The sequence below is a fragment of the Phytophthora sojae genome, assembly GCF_000149755.1.
Source record: "Phytophthora sojae unplaced genomic scaffold PHYSOscaffold_8, whole genome shotgun sequence".
In the NCBI taxonomy this organism is placed as follows: Eukaryota; Oomycota; class Peronosporomycetes; order Peronosporales; family Peronosporaceae; genus Phytophthora; species Phytophthora sojae.
The window spans coordinates 1,816,298-1,830,872 of NW_009258122.1; the positions used below are offsets into that span (position 1 = coordinate 1,816,298).

At 55.0% G+C, this 14,575-nt stretch overlaps 4 protein-coding genes across 4 annotated transcripts; 2 read left to right on the forward strand and 2 right to left on the reverse strand.

Moving 5' to 3' along the window:
* Positions 1 to 629: 629 nt before the first annotated feature.
* On the reverse strand, positions 630 to 1,721 carry PHYSODRAFT_410324 (hypothetical protein; the record flags this gene model as incomplete). The annotated part of the gene is made up of 2 exons (XM_009535352.1): positions 630 to 1,147; positions 1,652 to 1,721. Coding segments are annotated over 2 exons (588 nt in total), but the record flags the coding sequence as incomplete, so codon positions are not given.
* A 2,402-nt stretch (positions 1,722 to 4,123) lies between these two features.
* Positions 4,124 to 12,361, reverse strand: PHYSODRAFT_337674 (hypothetical protein; the record flags this gene model as incomplete). The annotated part of the gene is made up of 16 exons (XM_009535353.1): positions 4,124 to 4,278; positions 4,624 to 4,655; positions 4,740 to 4,849; positions 4,913 to 4,955; positions 5,036 to 5,112; positions 5,475 to 5,618; positions 5,712 to 6,338; positions 6,414 to 6,490; positions 6,565 to 6,625; positions 6,728 to 6,830; positions 6,931 to 7,082; positions 9,898 to 9,949; positions 10,039 to 10,312; positions 11,212 to 11,278; positions 11,356 to 11,736; positions 11,768 to 12,361. The coding sequence occupies 16 exons, from the start codon at positions 12,359 to 12,361 to the stop codon at positions 4,124 to 4,126; spliced, it is 2,949 nt and encodes a 982-aa protein (XP_009533648.1).
* Positions 12,362 to 12,704: 343 nt separating this feature from the next.
* PHYSODRAFT_352393 (hypothetical protein) lies at positions 12,705 to 13,946 on the forward strand (the record flags this gene model as incomplete). Its single annotated transcript, XM_009535354.1, has 1 exon — positions 12,705 to 13,946. One exon carries the CDS (start codon positions 12,705 to 12,707, stop codon positions 13,788 to 13,790), a length of 1,086 nt encoding a protein of 361 aa, XP_009533649.1. The 3' UTR covers positions 13,791 to 13,946.
* Positions 13,947 to 14,034: 88 nt separating this feature from the next.
* PHYSODRAFT_317912 (hypothetical protein) lies at positions 14,035 to 14,562 on the forward strand (the record flags this gene model as incomplete). The annotated part of the gene is made up of 1 exon (XM_009535355.1): positions 14,035 to 14,562. The coding sequence occupies one exon, from the start codon at positions 14,035 to 14,037 to the stop codon at positions 14,560 to 14,562; it is 528 nt and encodes a 175-aa protein (XP_009533650.1).
* Positions 14,563 to 14,575: the final 13 nt, after the last annotated feature.

The following is a 14,575-nucleotide window of genomic DNA, read 5'->3' on the forward strand; positions in this document are numbered from 1 at the left end:
TTGAAGTGCACGAGGCACTGATGGTAGTCGTGGTACACGAGGTACATGATATGCCTTTGGTGTATGGGGTGGTGCCCCTGTACATCGTCATGGCCTGGTTGTGGACTGTGTCTCATGTTTATTGCCTCACAGTCACCCTTAGACCTTCCGCAAAATCTTCCTTGAAAACCTCCCCCGGTACCCGGTGTTCCAAGATTGCGATGGATATGTACGATATGTTTCCGCATGACATGGCAATTTTGACTACACGACCCACAGCGGTAGTGAAGTTGAACTTTTATGAGATGGAGAACCCTTCATTTTATAGTTAACCTTGTCAGGGAGGGTTGCACAGGTGAGGGCTTGCATGGCCTCTGTACTTTGTTGGGGATGGCAGCGGTGACGCTGAGCCGTTGCTGTAGTTCTAGTAGACCCTGATTCCCCTCCGGTTTTACGGACTAGCTAGTCCAGTTTTCATCATGTTTTATTTGGAAGTATACTCCATCGGCACGGCGCAACTATCTTACTACGCGATGGTAAAACGGATGATGATAGGTATGCTTCTGTCCACACCACATCTACGTTCTCTGCGATGTTACGCAGAGGATCTCGAACGGAGACATATTGACGTGTTCGCGAGACAGCTCAAACTCCGGATAGTGGTCTTGCAGCCACGCGACGACGCGGACAAGATAGCCAAATGCAGCGTTAACAATTGCGTCGCCGGTGCAGCCCTCGGATCGATGACGATAAAGCCACTTGATTACCTCCAAATGCCCGTTCTGTGCTGCACCATCCATGGCAGCGGTTGTGCATCCCTCGGTTCTATGGTAATTTAACCATTTCACCACCTCCGAATACCCATTGGTTGCCGCAGCATCCATTGCGTCGGTCGAGCAACTGCAGCCCCAGCGACCATGCAGCCATTCCAACATATTCCAATGGCCGTTCTCAGCGGCTAAGTCCATCAGCTTCGTGGTTGTCTTCGACGGTGCGTTCAAGCCACTAAGAAAATCAGCGATCGTCAAATGACCATGTTGGACTGCCGATTCCAAAATCACGTCCTCTTGTTCTCGATAGCTGGATGGGTAGCGCTCCATCAACCACTTCATTGCGTCCAGGTGACCGTATACGGTCGCTTGGAGTAGCGATTCGGACAAAACACGATCTTCCATTATTTCATCGGCAACAAACTCCATAACGGCTAGATGACCAGCCTTAGATGCCCAGCGTAGAGGGTGTTTGTCCGGTCCGAGTACCAACCTAGCGCGCGTTTCTTGTCCCAGCGGATGCACTACCATCCACTTGACCACACCCATATCTCCAGCCTCACAAGCAACAATTGTAGCAGCACACCAAGCGTTTAGCCAGTTATCGCGGCGGTCGCTTGGTGATCGAGGAGGGGAATGCAGCAGCATAATTTGCTGCATGAGGTCCAGGCGCCCGGTATCACCCAAGCGTACAATCGCTACTGCTGCATTTTTCTCACTCTCGCACAGAGCTCCTGCATCCACCAACATCTCGATTGACTCTGGCTGGTGAGCTGCGTCCGCCGGAAAGCTTTCGATGTTCCCATAGTCGACGAGGTGTTCCCCTTCTGGCAGGAGCAAATTGGCAAACTGAATCTACCCCTTTTTTAGAGACGCATGGATCGCACGCGCAAGCTCTTGACCATTTACTTCGTGTGGTGCGTTCGTGTAGAGCCATCTTGCCACTTCTGGATGACCGTGTTCAACAGCATTAACGATGCTTGCTTCTCCCCAGCCGACTACATGCCCGTACTCGGGTGGTAAATCTGGGAAACTAAAAAACCAGCCTTCTGTGTTCAGTCCCTGACGATCCCAGCGCGATGGCAGCGGCAATTGTTTGTGAACCCTGTTACGACCGGCGTCGTGCTCCAGAAGCAACTCCAGCACATCCAAGTGTCCATTCTTGGCTGCGGCCTCCACGACATCCACGGCTACCTTTGGGTGGTCGCCAGGACGCCATCCAGATACCTTGTCACTGTTCCTTTCTTCCATCACTTAAAAAATAACCTCGCCCGTCTTAGCAGTGCATAATAACAATTCATTGTCAGTATCTCAGACGCCGAGCAAAAGTCGTTCAATCCAATTTGATCTTCATCTTCTTCCGGCTCGCCCCACCAATCCAGGTTGGTATACCGCTGCAGGCGCTTTTGCTCTTCTTGTGTGTGTGTGTGGTGGTGGTGGTGGGTGGGGGGGGGTCCGGGCTCTTAGGCGCGGGACATGTACTGATGCACGTTCGAGTACAGGAAATTCCGTACAGTGTTTGGTTGATGGTCATCGGCTCAACACTTACTCAGTTTGGGCTTCCTAAGTGGGTCTGCAACGCCGCCACATAGTGATATGTAAGGCTAAATCGCAACGTCAGACCCATCCATTTCACGATTTGGAGCGGTTCGAGGCTATGGTACCAGCGAAACGTTCGACCTTGATTTGATCGTTTTGCTGCATATCCGACCAAGTCCTTGCATGCGTGAATCCGTAAAATATATTTGGGATTTCATTGTGATACATGTAAAATGGAGATGAAACCATGCCGCCCTGCCTTTCGGTTGTTTTGCACAAATGATTGACATCCCTGTTTCAGTCACCCTCGCAGTCAACAGGGGCGTGCCGACTGCGGTCCAATGATGAAATTTACATCGTATTGTGCCTTTCCGTCAAAATGCCTTCCGATTTGAGGTCCTGTGTAGGACTTTTGCTCCTTCGTAAAAGTTAGTACCAGGTTTTATTGTACGATGTAGCTCGTACGTACTGTTGTAGCCAGGGCCGCCGATTATGGCATTTTTATTTATGTAAGCCAAGCTCGCTCATAAATAATGGTAGGCCTGCCAGAAAGAAGAGAACATAAATAATGTAATGCAGAAAATGTGTCTCATAAATAATGTTGAAATATCATGATCATGTATTACTTAAAGTTTGTATTGGTCTCTCTAAATTTCAAGATTTATTTCTGATAATTTGCCCAATTACAATTATTGCTGGTTGTAGCTCCGATAGGCATGGTGACCTGGTTGTGGTACCGGAGGAGGCTCTTTGCAGCGCTGCGTGAGTTTCCATGAAGGACAATCTGTGTATTGCCGTAATAGCGAACTGGTGTCCTGGAAAATATCCGACACTGAAGCCGAGAGAACGCGAATGATGCCACCAGTTATTGCTGATTTTTTTCGAGTTCGGTGGCGGCAGAATTTCCGGTGGCTGCAGGCGAATCTCCGCCGGGCCGAAAGAGAGTTGCGCCTGATGCGGGCTGCTCGCGACGCCTCGAGAGCCCGGGTAGTCGCGAGCGAGGGAGAACTCCAGCCAACTCGCGAAGCTCTTGGTCACGCCAACCGTGATCGCGCCATAGCCCTCCAAGAACCGGCTGGCCTTCGTACGAAACCCCTTTGTCTTGTTTGCCGTTGATCATCACTCACGTTGCTGTCATACCACAGGATCGACCCTCGAGGATGCGGAACGCGTAATTCATGCCCAAGATGCTCCCTGCGTCGATGCCCAAGATGCTTACGCCATGTTGCGCCGCGTCAGCGATCGATCCAAGAAGATCTGGGGAACATGGCCGACACTTTGTCCGGAGTGACGTGATGGGTAGGGTTTCGTCAGTGTACGCCGATCCTGCCCGCCCGTCGCGGCCGTACCCCCTACTACCGCGGGACGTGCCCGTAAGCGGGTGCAATCAGCCCATCCGCACAGTCGAACTCCATCGCCTTCCTTCTCTATGCCCGACAACGATTAGGAGCCGCCCCACGAAGACCGTCCAGCTGAAGATCAGCCTGCCGGAAAGCAGGGACAGCCTCCTTCCGATGAGCGTTACCGTACTGGTGATCAGTCTACTGAAGAACCGCCCACCGAGAGTCAGCCCCCTCCTGATCGACGCGAAATCATCAAGATCCCGGACGAACAGCCCGAGCAAAAAGAGCCCGATCAAGGGGAGTCTGATCAACCGCACTCATCACCCAAGGCGGATCAGTCAGACGCGAACAGATCGGCTTCGAATGAGTCCGCCTCTGATGAGGATGAATCGGAGTCCGAGGGGACCAATCAGGAGGCTCTGGCGACATTGTTCCGGTCTCGATAGGAGACCCGTCGTCATCAGTCTGTCTCGCCTATCCGTCCTACGTCACCTACTCGATCTCGATCGCCATCTGTCCAGTCGATTCACTCTCGATCAAGCTCTCGACATTCTCGCGGTACATCTCGATCGGCCGGGGGTTCGCCGAGATCGTCCCTGCCGAGATCCCCGCCCGGTTCTCCACCTGGATCGACGGGGCCGCGTCCTCTGAACCCGCCACTATTCCCAATTGGCATCATGATTCCCGTATTCAACGTCCTCCGGGCGCTCACCCAAGCGGACACCGAGACTTGGCCTGCGATACTATTGAGCCAACCGCAGATTACAGCCATGATCCAATCGACCCTGGCCTGCCAGCTGCCTGCAAAAGTGAACATCCCGGCGGGACAGAGTCTTGCCGGCGGGGTGTCTTTTTCCACTCTGGGCTCGCAGCGTCGCGCAGCTTTCTGCAGGGATCGGCTATCGAGATGACTTGATCACGGGTGCCAACATCGCTGCCTTGATGGCTGATCGCCCCTGGTATATGTTCCGGAACCCAGCGAATCCCCTGACCTTCGATCTGGCACTTCATCGACAAAACGGGGCTAGATTGGACCGGATCGCCGACGCGTACCTACGTTTCGAAGAGCGGGATCGGCAAGCGTTCTGGGAGACCTCTCACTACCTACCGATCGCTGTGCAGCGTGATGCCGACCCTGCTGTCAACCAGTATCATGAAGAGCGTCGAACGCGACGGACCCGTCTCCGTGACCGATGGCGCCGACTCCTCCGTGACACACTGCCAGTGATGCGTGACATATGGACGAACCTTGATCTACTGCTCCTGAAGATCCCTGTGCACCTGCGTGATTCCGTACACTGGTATCCAGGTGTCGTATCCCGTACTGTGAACGCCGGCGACCCCGCGCAGCAACAATGTGAGCCGACAGATCTTCGGACCGCTCTGATCGAGGCAGACACCGACGATCCCTGGCGGAACCAGTATCGCGATCGCCCCCAGGACCACTCAGCCTGGCCGATACCGCGGCTCCGCAACAAGTTCTACCCCAATATCGGCATCCATCAGCCGTAATGTCAGTCCAAATCACACGGTCAGCTCCAGCGATCAGCCTGTCGGTTAGTCAGTTCGCCCAAGGTCGTAGTCATTCGGAGGCCGATCCTCTTTAATCGTCACCCGACCTCTTCAGATCAACCCATTCCATTGCAATACTTCATTTCCCCCGCCGAGTGCCAACTGTTCTGAATCAATCCACTTATATCTAACACGATTAGCCGAGATCCACCATGATAACACCTTGTCATCGCTCCATAACCTTCCGATCTGCCCTCTCATGTATACATTCATATTCAACCCCCTCCTCCGATCAACGGCCACCCGTCGATCCGTCACCCATCTCGCTCACCAAGACGACCAGCTCACCCTGGCGGTCCGATCTTACTCTTCCATGAGACTGAATAGCACTGAATCGGTTCCGGTTCACGCGATCTCGAATGAACTCGTGCAATAGGGCCTCACAGTTGAGATCACCTTCGTCGACCCAGTCAGGCTCGTCGTAACCCGTTCAGTGTACCAGGAGTTCTCGATAAGTCCGGCCGTACCGCGTCCTTCGACCCGTCCTCATATCTGTGGTCTTCTCCACTTCGTACTCGTTCGCGTCTCGATCTGGGACCCAGCTGACCTCCGGAAGTAAGCCTTCGTCGAAATCAAGTCGATCTGCTTCGTTCACCGTGAGTGCGATCAGCAGTCGATCGGGGAAGTCCTTGACCAACTCCAGCTTTGACACATGTACGATCGGGAACAGATTATAGTCCGTGCCAGCGATCTGTAGCTTCATAATGTACTCGTTGATCTTCTCGGCGACGCGGAACGGGCCGTGCCACAGATGAGCTAGCTTCCGGGTGTACCCCTCCTTCACACGATCCAGGTACAACCACACCTGAGATTCAGTCGCGATCGGATGCGATCGAACCCTTCCGTAGTGTCGATCGGCCCGATCCGTAATCGCCTCACGTAGACGAGCGTTCACCTGACTTCGGGTCTGATCGTAATGCTTCTGGATTCGATACCTCCACCGTCGAGGATCCCGATCTTGTGTCCGCGTATTGCCCAAGGGTATCGTTGCTTCGAGCGTTGATCCTGGATCCCACTCATGCACCAGATAGAAAGGCGAATCTCCACGGATCCGATCTTGAGCCGTGTTGATCGTGAAAGTCAATCGTTCTGCATATTCGTCCCAATCTCTCTGATTGAGATCTTCCACGAACATCTTCAAGAATCTCGTCACCGTCTGTACCATTCGCTCTGCCGTACCCTTAGCTTAAGGACGAAATGTCATCGTCACTCGCTGTCGCATTCCCAAGATCTTGTTAAAGGCGCGGAAGAAGTCGGCCATAAATCCAGGTTTGCGATCATGATCACCTCGCTACCACCAAATCGCCGGAACACGCACTCTTCGTAAGACTCGGCTATTGTTTGCGCCGTTCGGGACGAACTGGCCTTCGCGATCATGTATCCCGTGAACAGATCGACCCAGATCAACAGTTTGGTATTACCCTTGTGCGAATTGGGCAGCGAAGATATGTGATCCATCGCTATGACCTATGTCGCCTGGATGTTCCCCCGGCGACTCGCTCCTGATCGTGAGCCGTCCCTTACCCGTCTCGCAATCAACACATTCACCGACGTATTTCTGCGCAGTCTTGAAGAGGCCTCTCCAGTGGACGCGATCACGGATCCGCTGATAGGTGCGTCCGATTCCCTGGTGTCCCCCTTCCAGGGTTGAGTGATAGTGGTGCAGGATATATTGGTGCAGCGTTTCTGGCGCAACAAGCCTCATCAATCCGTCGCGATCTGCTTACGACTTCTTCGAAAGTGGGCAGTAGAACAACAGATTATCACAGTCGATCTCATAGTCCGCTGCGATATTACCATATGATCGAGCCTCGTCTTCGGTCACTTCACCCATCAGGTACTTCTTCATGCCCGCGATCCATGCTTCTTCGTCCTGCGCCTGACGAATTCGATCGATCCGTAATCCTCGTACGAACTCCTCCATCATAACAGTCGGATTCGACCGTGATCTGGCACCCGATCGGGTAGTTATCGCGATAGTCGGGCGATCGGCCCCTCAGATTCTGAAATTCGAGCTCCGGGAACACGAATGAGCAAAAAATGTACAATTCATATCACATTTTATCCAATCATGTCACTATAAATTTTCGGCACAGAACCTTTTCTTCACTGCCTTAGCACTTGTGTATTGCCAAATTCTACTTGAGACGACGGCAAACAAAATGTTACTTATCAACCTAAGTACGAATCGCGATTTAGGCGCATAATTGGAAAGAGCTTCCCGAGCTTCGGGTATGAAGAAATGACCGAGAACGAGACCTTCAAAAAAATATATGTCCGACTTCAACCCCAAAAAGATTTTTTTGCTGAACCGGTGTAAAATTAGTCAGCGAATCCGACAATGTTGTCCGTTTTAGCTAATTCGAAGCCTAACAGTGTTAGAATCTCAATTTTGTACCGTCTTTTTTATTGTGAAAACCGATTAGTTTGTCCTGCTGAATTAGTCGGTTAAACATCCATCGCTCACAGCGGATTTGAAGACTAATAAATCGGGAATATCTCAATTATAATCGGAGTATAAATCGCTCATCGGTCTCGTAATTATGTGCAGCCTGGCAATTTCAATCAACATGCATGTACCCTCGGCCCGAGACTCTCCAAGAGCAGCGACAACACCGCGCTTAAACGCGTCGCCTACATATCTCAGTTACATGTATTATAGCGTGCGGCTTTTCCTGCTTAGTTCTGATGTTAGTGTTGTAGCCTTGACTACCTAGCCAAGAGCGACTGTTGTCTGGCGGCTGATTTAGCCTACAAAGAGCGAATGCGGGTTGCACATCGGACATTCCGTCTGAATAGAAAGCAAATCGGCCGGCTCTGGCTTAGTCGGCCGATTAGCAAATGTAAATCCGACTCATATGATCTTACTCTGTAAGTCGTCCTAGGTAGTAATCTGAGTATAAATCCAGGTACTCCAGTCTAATTAGGAGGTCGGATTTATCTAATCGGGGTTCATCGGTCTTATTAAGTCACTAAATCGGCGGATTAACAATATAATAGGACATTCTAATCGGTTTTCACAATAATCACCAGGGGTATATTTCTGTCTTTTTAGAAATTTGATATCTGGATGTAAGTAACATTTTGATTGAACTGTGGACATAAGTATCATAATGATTGACTACAACCTTGGACTGCCTATTCTTGCTCAGCAGGCAGATCCGCAGTAGCTTTGTGCTTCTTGATCTTCTGTGCCTTCTTAGCTGCACCGTGATTGAGCTCTTGGACGCCGATCTAACAGCCTCTACGAGATGGTCAATCGTCCAGCAATCCACTTTGGCCACGTGCTTGCGGATGTGGCCGAAACCACGGTCACATCAGTTCTTCGTGTGCCCTTTGACAAAGAACATGTAGTCCACGTGCTGTAGAGCTCCCATGTGTACCTGCGCCAAGGGAAACTTGATCACGTAGTTGTTTTGGTTTTGCCCCGAACAGTTGTCGGTGTACACGGTCAGCCGAGTCTTCCCCGCCGGTATGATCTTGGTGCTGAATGAGCCAGTATGGAGTTAATCTGGTCGCTCCCTTTACCGCTCGATGTCTCGTCGTACAGATAGTTGGTTTGGATTCCTTAGTTCTCGTAAAAGATGCCGAAGCAGCTCACAGAGACCAGAGCGCAAAAGTACGACTGCGAGGGGGTGTTTGACACGCTCGGAAGTGTCAAGTTCTGGGGGGGGGAATCTCGTCAATCTGCGCCGTGGAGCTCAAGTCGCCGGGAGGACCAATCAGCGGGCAGTGCAGCGATAGAGCCAGCTGACCCAGCGGTCCGGCCAATCCGAGCGCGCCGGTGAGCATCGAGAGCGCTCTGATTGGCCACGACTGGACGACGGCGACTCCCTTGTGGAGCCAGTCGTTCCTGGCGACCGGAGCTCCAGCGAAAAGGCATGCACCTGGCCGGCGTGCGTGCACGCCACGGCTGGGCAGCTCGGGGGTGAAGCCGCGGACCAAGCTGGATTTCTGCGTCGCTGCGTGCGGCGGCGTATTGCGGCGGTCTTTTGACCGTCAGCCGGAAGGCGGGGCCTGTGGGGGTCCACGGTGGTCTACATGTAGCCCATCGCGCCGTTTCCCATTACAAACCAGGCCACGGGTGACGCCGTGGGCCCTCCTGGTAGTCATAGCCTACAAAGGTTGCGTGCGATACTGGCAGGTCACCAGATCGTCGGGTGTGCGGCTCTCCAACGTGCGCACACCCTCCACAGCACTCGTAGTGACGCGCGGGAGCATGCTGTCAGTCAACGTGGCATGCGCTACATGGAGCTTGCTGCGACGGGGTGGTCCTCTCATGGTGCACTCATGGCGCGGCGGAGCGAAGAAAATCGCAGTGGCAGAGACCCAGATACGGCTAACTCGGGGAAGGTGACGACACGTCGTCGCATAAAGCGCTGCTGGGGCGCTCGCTGGTGGCCTGCAACACATTGGGAAGAAGGAACGCAAGTCGGCCCAGGAAAATGCAGTGGAGAACTCAAGCTTCGGAGGGCAGGCGCTGCTGAAGGAGCAGCGGGACCGCGTTCGCTGTCCGCGGTACCAAATCGACGGAAGTCGAGTAGACCGTTTCAACTATTCGGCGGGGCATCGGGAGATATGAGCTCGGTGTTGACGGTGGATGCGTCGGTCGTTATCTTAGTCAGGATAAATGAACTCAATCTAACCTCAACCTTGAAATGAAATGAAAAAAAGTTCTGGGGAAAATCCATCACGATGACAGCGGGGTTGGCATCGGTAGAAGTCTTGTCCGTCTTGTACTCCCGCCTGTTATCAATCAAACAAAATGTTACTAACATCCAGGTAAATCTGCCGAGTAAATCAAAATGTTACTTATGTCCGTATACAAAACTTACCGCATTCGACGCGCAGATTCTGTGTGTCGCCCCAGAGCCTCCGTCTTGGCACTGGTTACGCCGCCGCGCATACCAGCGTGGTAAATGGAGCAGACGTCGCGCACGTTACTACGCGGCGACCGAATTCGAATGGTTGGACAGTGAAGCGTCAAAAGCTTCCTCATTGTCGACCGAGCGGGTTCACGGACGCGCAAGCCCGCCTCAACAAACTTGTGCACTTCGTCGTAGATGGTATCCCGGGTGAAGTGTGCCGGTAGTAATGTGGAGTAGCGGCCTCACAGAAATCGCGGAGTTCGTCCTCGCACAAACCCAACGCGTCCAATCTGCGGTCGCGACGGGCAATTTCCCGGATCTCGAGAAACGTATCTTCGAATATAGAGCCCAAGTCTTCGCAAGCTTCAGAGTTGGGGGGTTGAGTGGACGCTTGTTCCTTGTCTTAGGGCGTCGGTTGTTCCTTGGGCGTGCGGACTCATCGGGCCGGCGTTTCCTCGGAGATCCCGTCGGGCGTGCGGCGTTATCGGGCCGGCGTTTCCTGGGGGTTGTTGCGTGGCGTTATCGGGCCGTGCGGTCCTTCGTCTAGGCTGCGCGTTATCGAGCGCCTCCTAACCGGTATACGTTTTACGTGCCTTCGTTTCCGACACAGGGTTTGAGGGGGGTAAGTGCCCGAGCCAGCGAGCGACGGGGGGCCGCGTATTCCTTGCGGCTCTGCTTGCCGACACTTGGTGGTTCTCAAGAGCCTGGTGATCTTCCAGAGGGGAGAGGTCTGAGTGGTTCAGAGAAATTTCGGGACTGAGTCCTTACCCTATCCTATGTCCTTGCTACTGGCTACTCCCTACTACTTGCTTGCTAAGCCTACCACCCTAAGCGTATCTCTGCGTCTTTCGTGCTTGCACTGCCGCTCTTCAACCTGATTTGCGTAACGTAATCACGACTTGGGCTCGACGTGGTTCCTCGACGGGGTTTCTCGACGGGATTTCTCGACGGGGTTTAGGGTTGACGGGTATTGGGGAAACGGGCGCGCTGGTCGACCCGTCGGATGGTTACGCGTCGCACTGGATTCTGGCACCGTGTCTCACGGCCCATCACCCGCGCCGACTTTCCCGTCGAGCTCGGCCCTGCGTCGCGCCCATCAATCCGCGTCGCGTATCAGCCGCGTCGACGTCCATCACTCACGTCCGCCGACATCCATCTCGGCGCCTTCTTCCTCCGGCGCCCGGCGTGCCCACTTCTTCGCGGGGCACTACACCACAGTAACGTGTACATTTCGTTGCTGTAGTATTTCTGCGTAGTTCCGTCTTTCTTCTTCTGCATCCGCACTCGAACTGCCATAACCTCGCCGACCTCCTCAGCAAACGACTGGAACCATTTCACCAGCCAATCGACGTTCACTTGAGCTGCATGGGTGTTGCGCCTGTTACCATGCGTCTTGATCGACATGTTACCGTCACGGATGCGCATCTTGTAACGCTGCAAGGAAATGGGGACTACTCCATAGCAGAACGCGAAAGTGGGTCGGCACACATGACCTACGTAGGGTAGGATGTACGGGAACTTCTCACGGTCACCCCGTCTTCTCTTACGCTCAACCGTGGGGGTCTGCATCAACACAGCCAGAAGCGTGTACAAGCTCGTGGTGCGCTCTTGCTTCGTCATCTGGTCCAGCGAGCACAGCAAGAACTCCAACTCACGGGCCTTGCCCTTGACGCACTCACGCGTCCGCATGAATCACCTCAGTCACACGGGCACGAGGACTCGCGTCATTCAAAAAGATACTTATATCCTCTTCCTCTTCGGCCTCACTGCTCGCTCTCTGCCATGAGCGGTTACTCGTCGTCGCCTCCGAATCAGGCGTAAAGTCTTCGTCGCTGCTGTCCTCGTTCACCTCACTGTCGCTGATATCAGTGGGATCGACGCCACATACAGATTCGTCGGCAGAATCAGGCGCTTTGTCTGCTCCGCGACGCCGAGCAACAAGGGGTGCCGTGACCGGCTGGGTCAGCGGCGTGGAGGGGGACGTCGTAGCCGGTTGAGTTAGCGCCTGGGAGGGCGACGTCGTGGCTGGCGGACTTGGTGCCGTGGCTGGCGGGCTTGGCGCCGTGGCTGGCGGGCTTGGTGCCGAGGTGGCCGGCTGCGAGGCTGGGAGAGGCAGCGCTGGAGGTTGCGCAGGCTGGGAGAGGCAGCGCTGGAGGTTGCGCAGGCTGGGAGAGGCAGCGCTGGAGGTTGCGCAGGCTGGGAGAGGCAGCGCTGGAGGTTGCGCAGGCTGCACAGTTGGCGCTGCAGCTCGCGAGGTCGGTGCTGTCGACGTCGTGGGTGGTGTCTGCATTGTAGTGGTTCGAGTGGCTTTTCGACATGGTATCCGTGCCGATACACCCCCTTCAAATTATTTAAAATCAAAACTCCTCGTTTTCTCACGACTTTGTTTAGTTACGATTTTGAACCTGGCCTCTTTAAAGGCGATTATCTCGATAACTCTAAATGGTTGATAAGTAACATTCTTGTTGCCGTTGTCTCATTTGGCAGTATACAAAGGCTTAGTGTTCGTAGAACCTTTTCATTGGCTGAAACAAATCGTCATAAGCACCATTCATTCGCCAAAACTCATCATTGGTTTTCCTGACGCGTCAGAAAAAAAATCGCGTCACATCCCGTAAAATACTGCAATAAGCATGGGGCGCAAGCCGAGCAACGTGTACGACTACTACATCCGGCTGGAGCCCGAGAACGGCAAGGGCCTGGTGCGCTACCAGTGCAAGAAGTGCGACAAGCAGTATGCCAGCAACGCCACGCGCCTTGCCGAGCACCTGCGCATGGTGTGCGTGCCGGGCTTCGTGAACAACCAGGCCAAGCACCCGCGCAAGAAGTCCCGCCCCGCGTCCATCAACATGCCGGCTCGCCCGCCACAGACCAGCGCGCACAGCAACCCGGACGAGGACGAGGACGAGACGGAGGTAGCTGACGACTCGATGGCCGCGACGGTGGCGTCCCTGGCCGTGCCCTACGCCGCGGAGCCGACGCCGGCGCTGGCGCTCAAGCGCGCGGACCAGCAGCTGCTCCGCAACATGCTCGAGGCGGAGAACGACCCGCCCCCGGACTTGACGGAGGTGCTGCTGCGCCTGGCCAAGCTGTCCACGTGCGTCATCGCCGACGCCATGGCGGAGTTCAAGATCCACGGCCACTTGGTGGACGTGAGCCTGGTCCGCGGCTACGACGCCCCCTTGGCCATGAGCATCTGCGGGCCCGCGCTCACGGTCAAGATGATGCCGACCACGGGCGCGGCGGTCGCCGGCGCGTCGTACGACTACATGGACACGGCGGAAATAGGCCAGGTCGTGGTGATCAGCGCCCCCGCCGGCACCAGGAAGGCGATGTTCGGAGGTCTGCTGGCGACGGCCTCCAAGACGAGAAACGTGGCGGGTGTCGTCACGGACGGCCGTGTGAGGGACGTGCAGGAGCTGTGCACCATGAACTTCCCGGCCTTCGCGACCGGTACGTCGGTGCTGGGCAACACGGGGTCGACGACGATCGCTGAGGTGAACACCCCCATCCTCGTGGCAGGCTGCGTCGTGCGCCACAACGACGTCATCCGCGGCGACGTGAACGGCGTGGTCGTGATCCCAGCCGAGCGCGCCGAGGAGGTCGCCGCCCGTGCGGAGATGGTCGAGGAGCGGGACAACAAGATCATCCAAGCCCTGCACGAAGGTGAGCCTCTGCAACGCTGCCTACAGCGCTTCAGCGCGTCGAGGGAGGTGTGACTACCGGTATTAGCTTCGCGCACTCACATCACAGCCCGTCCTGCAGCCAAGACAGACACTTCTTCCACCTCATTCTCGCCTAACTTCATCGGCTCACCTGCTTCTTCGGAGGTATTTAACTAGTTAACCAGCAAAGCAACGACACTTTACCGTCCTAGAACAACCTTCAAATGGCTACATGTATCCATCCATCTGCACTAAGTCCGACCTAAGTTCGAGCAGCAATTCCAATACTGCAGCAGCAATGGCGGACGAGGTGGACTACGAGAGCGACACGGCCATGGCCGTGGAGGAAGAGGAGGACAAGCCGCAGCAGACCAGGCGCGACGACAGCAAGCGCGTGCTGAAAGGCCGCGGCTCCGGCTCGGCAGCGATGGACGCGGCGCGCTACCCGGCGGAGAGCGGCGTGTTCGAGAAGCTCAAGCCTTCGTCCTCGTCCTCCTCGTCCTCTAGGGACCACGCGAGCGCCCTCCGCTCCGTGGAGGGCTGGATCCTGTTCGTCACGGGCGTGCACGAGGAGGCGCAGGAGGAGGACGTGATGGACGCCTTCGGGGAGGACGCGCAGGTCAAGGACCTGCACCTGAACCTGGACCGGCGCTCGGGCTTCGTCAAGGGCTACGCGCTCGTGGAGTTCGAGCACTTCGAGGACGCCAAGGCGGCCATGGAGCGCATGGACGGCCAGGAGATCCTGGGCAGCACCATCCACGTGGACTGGGCCTTCCGGAAGGAGTCGGCAGACCGCCGCGCCGGACGCCGAGCCAACCGGCGGTAGAGTGAGTATCTAG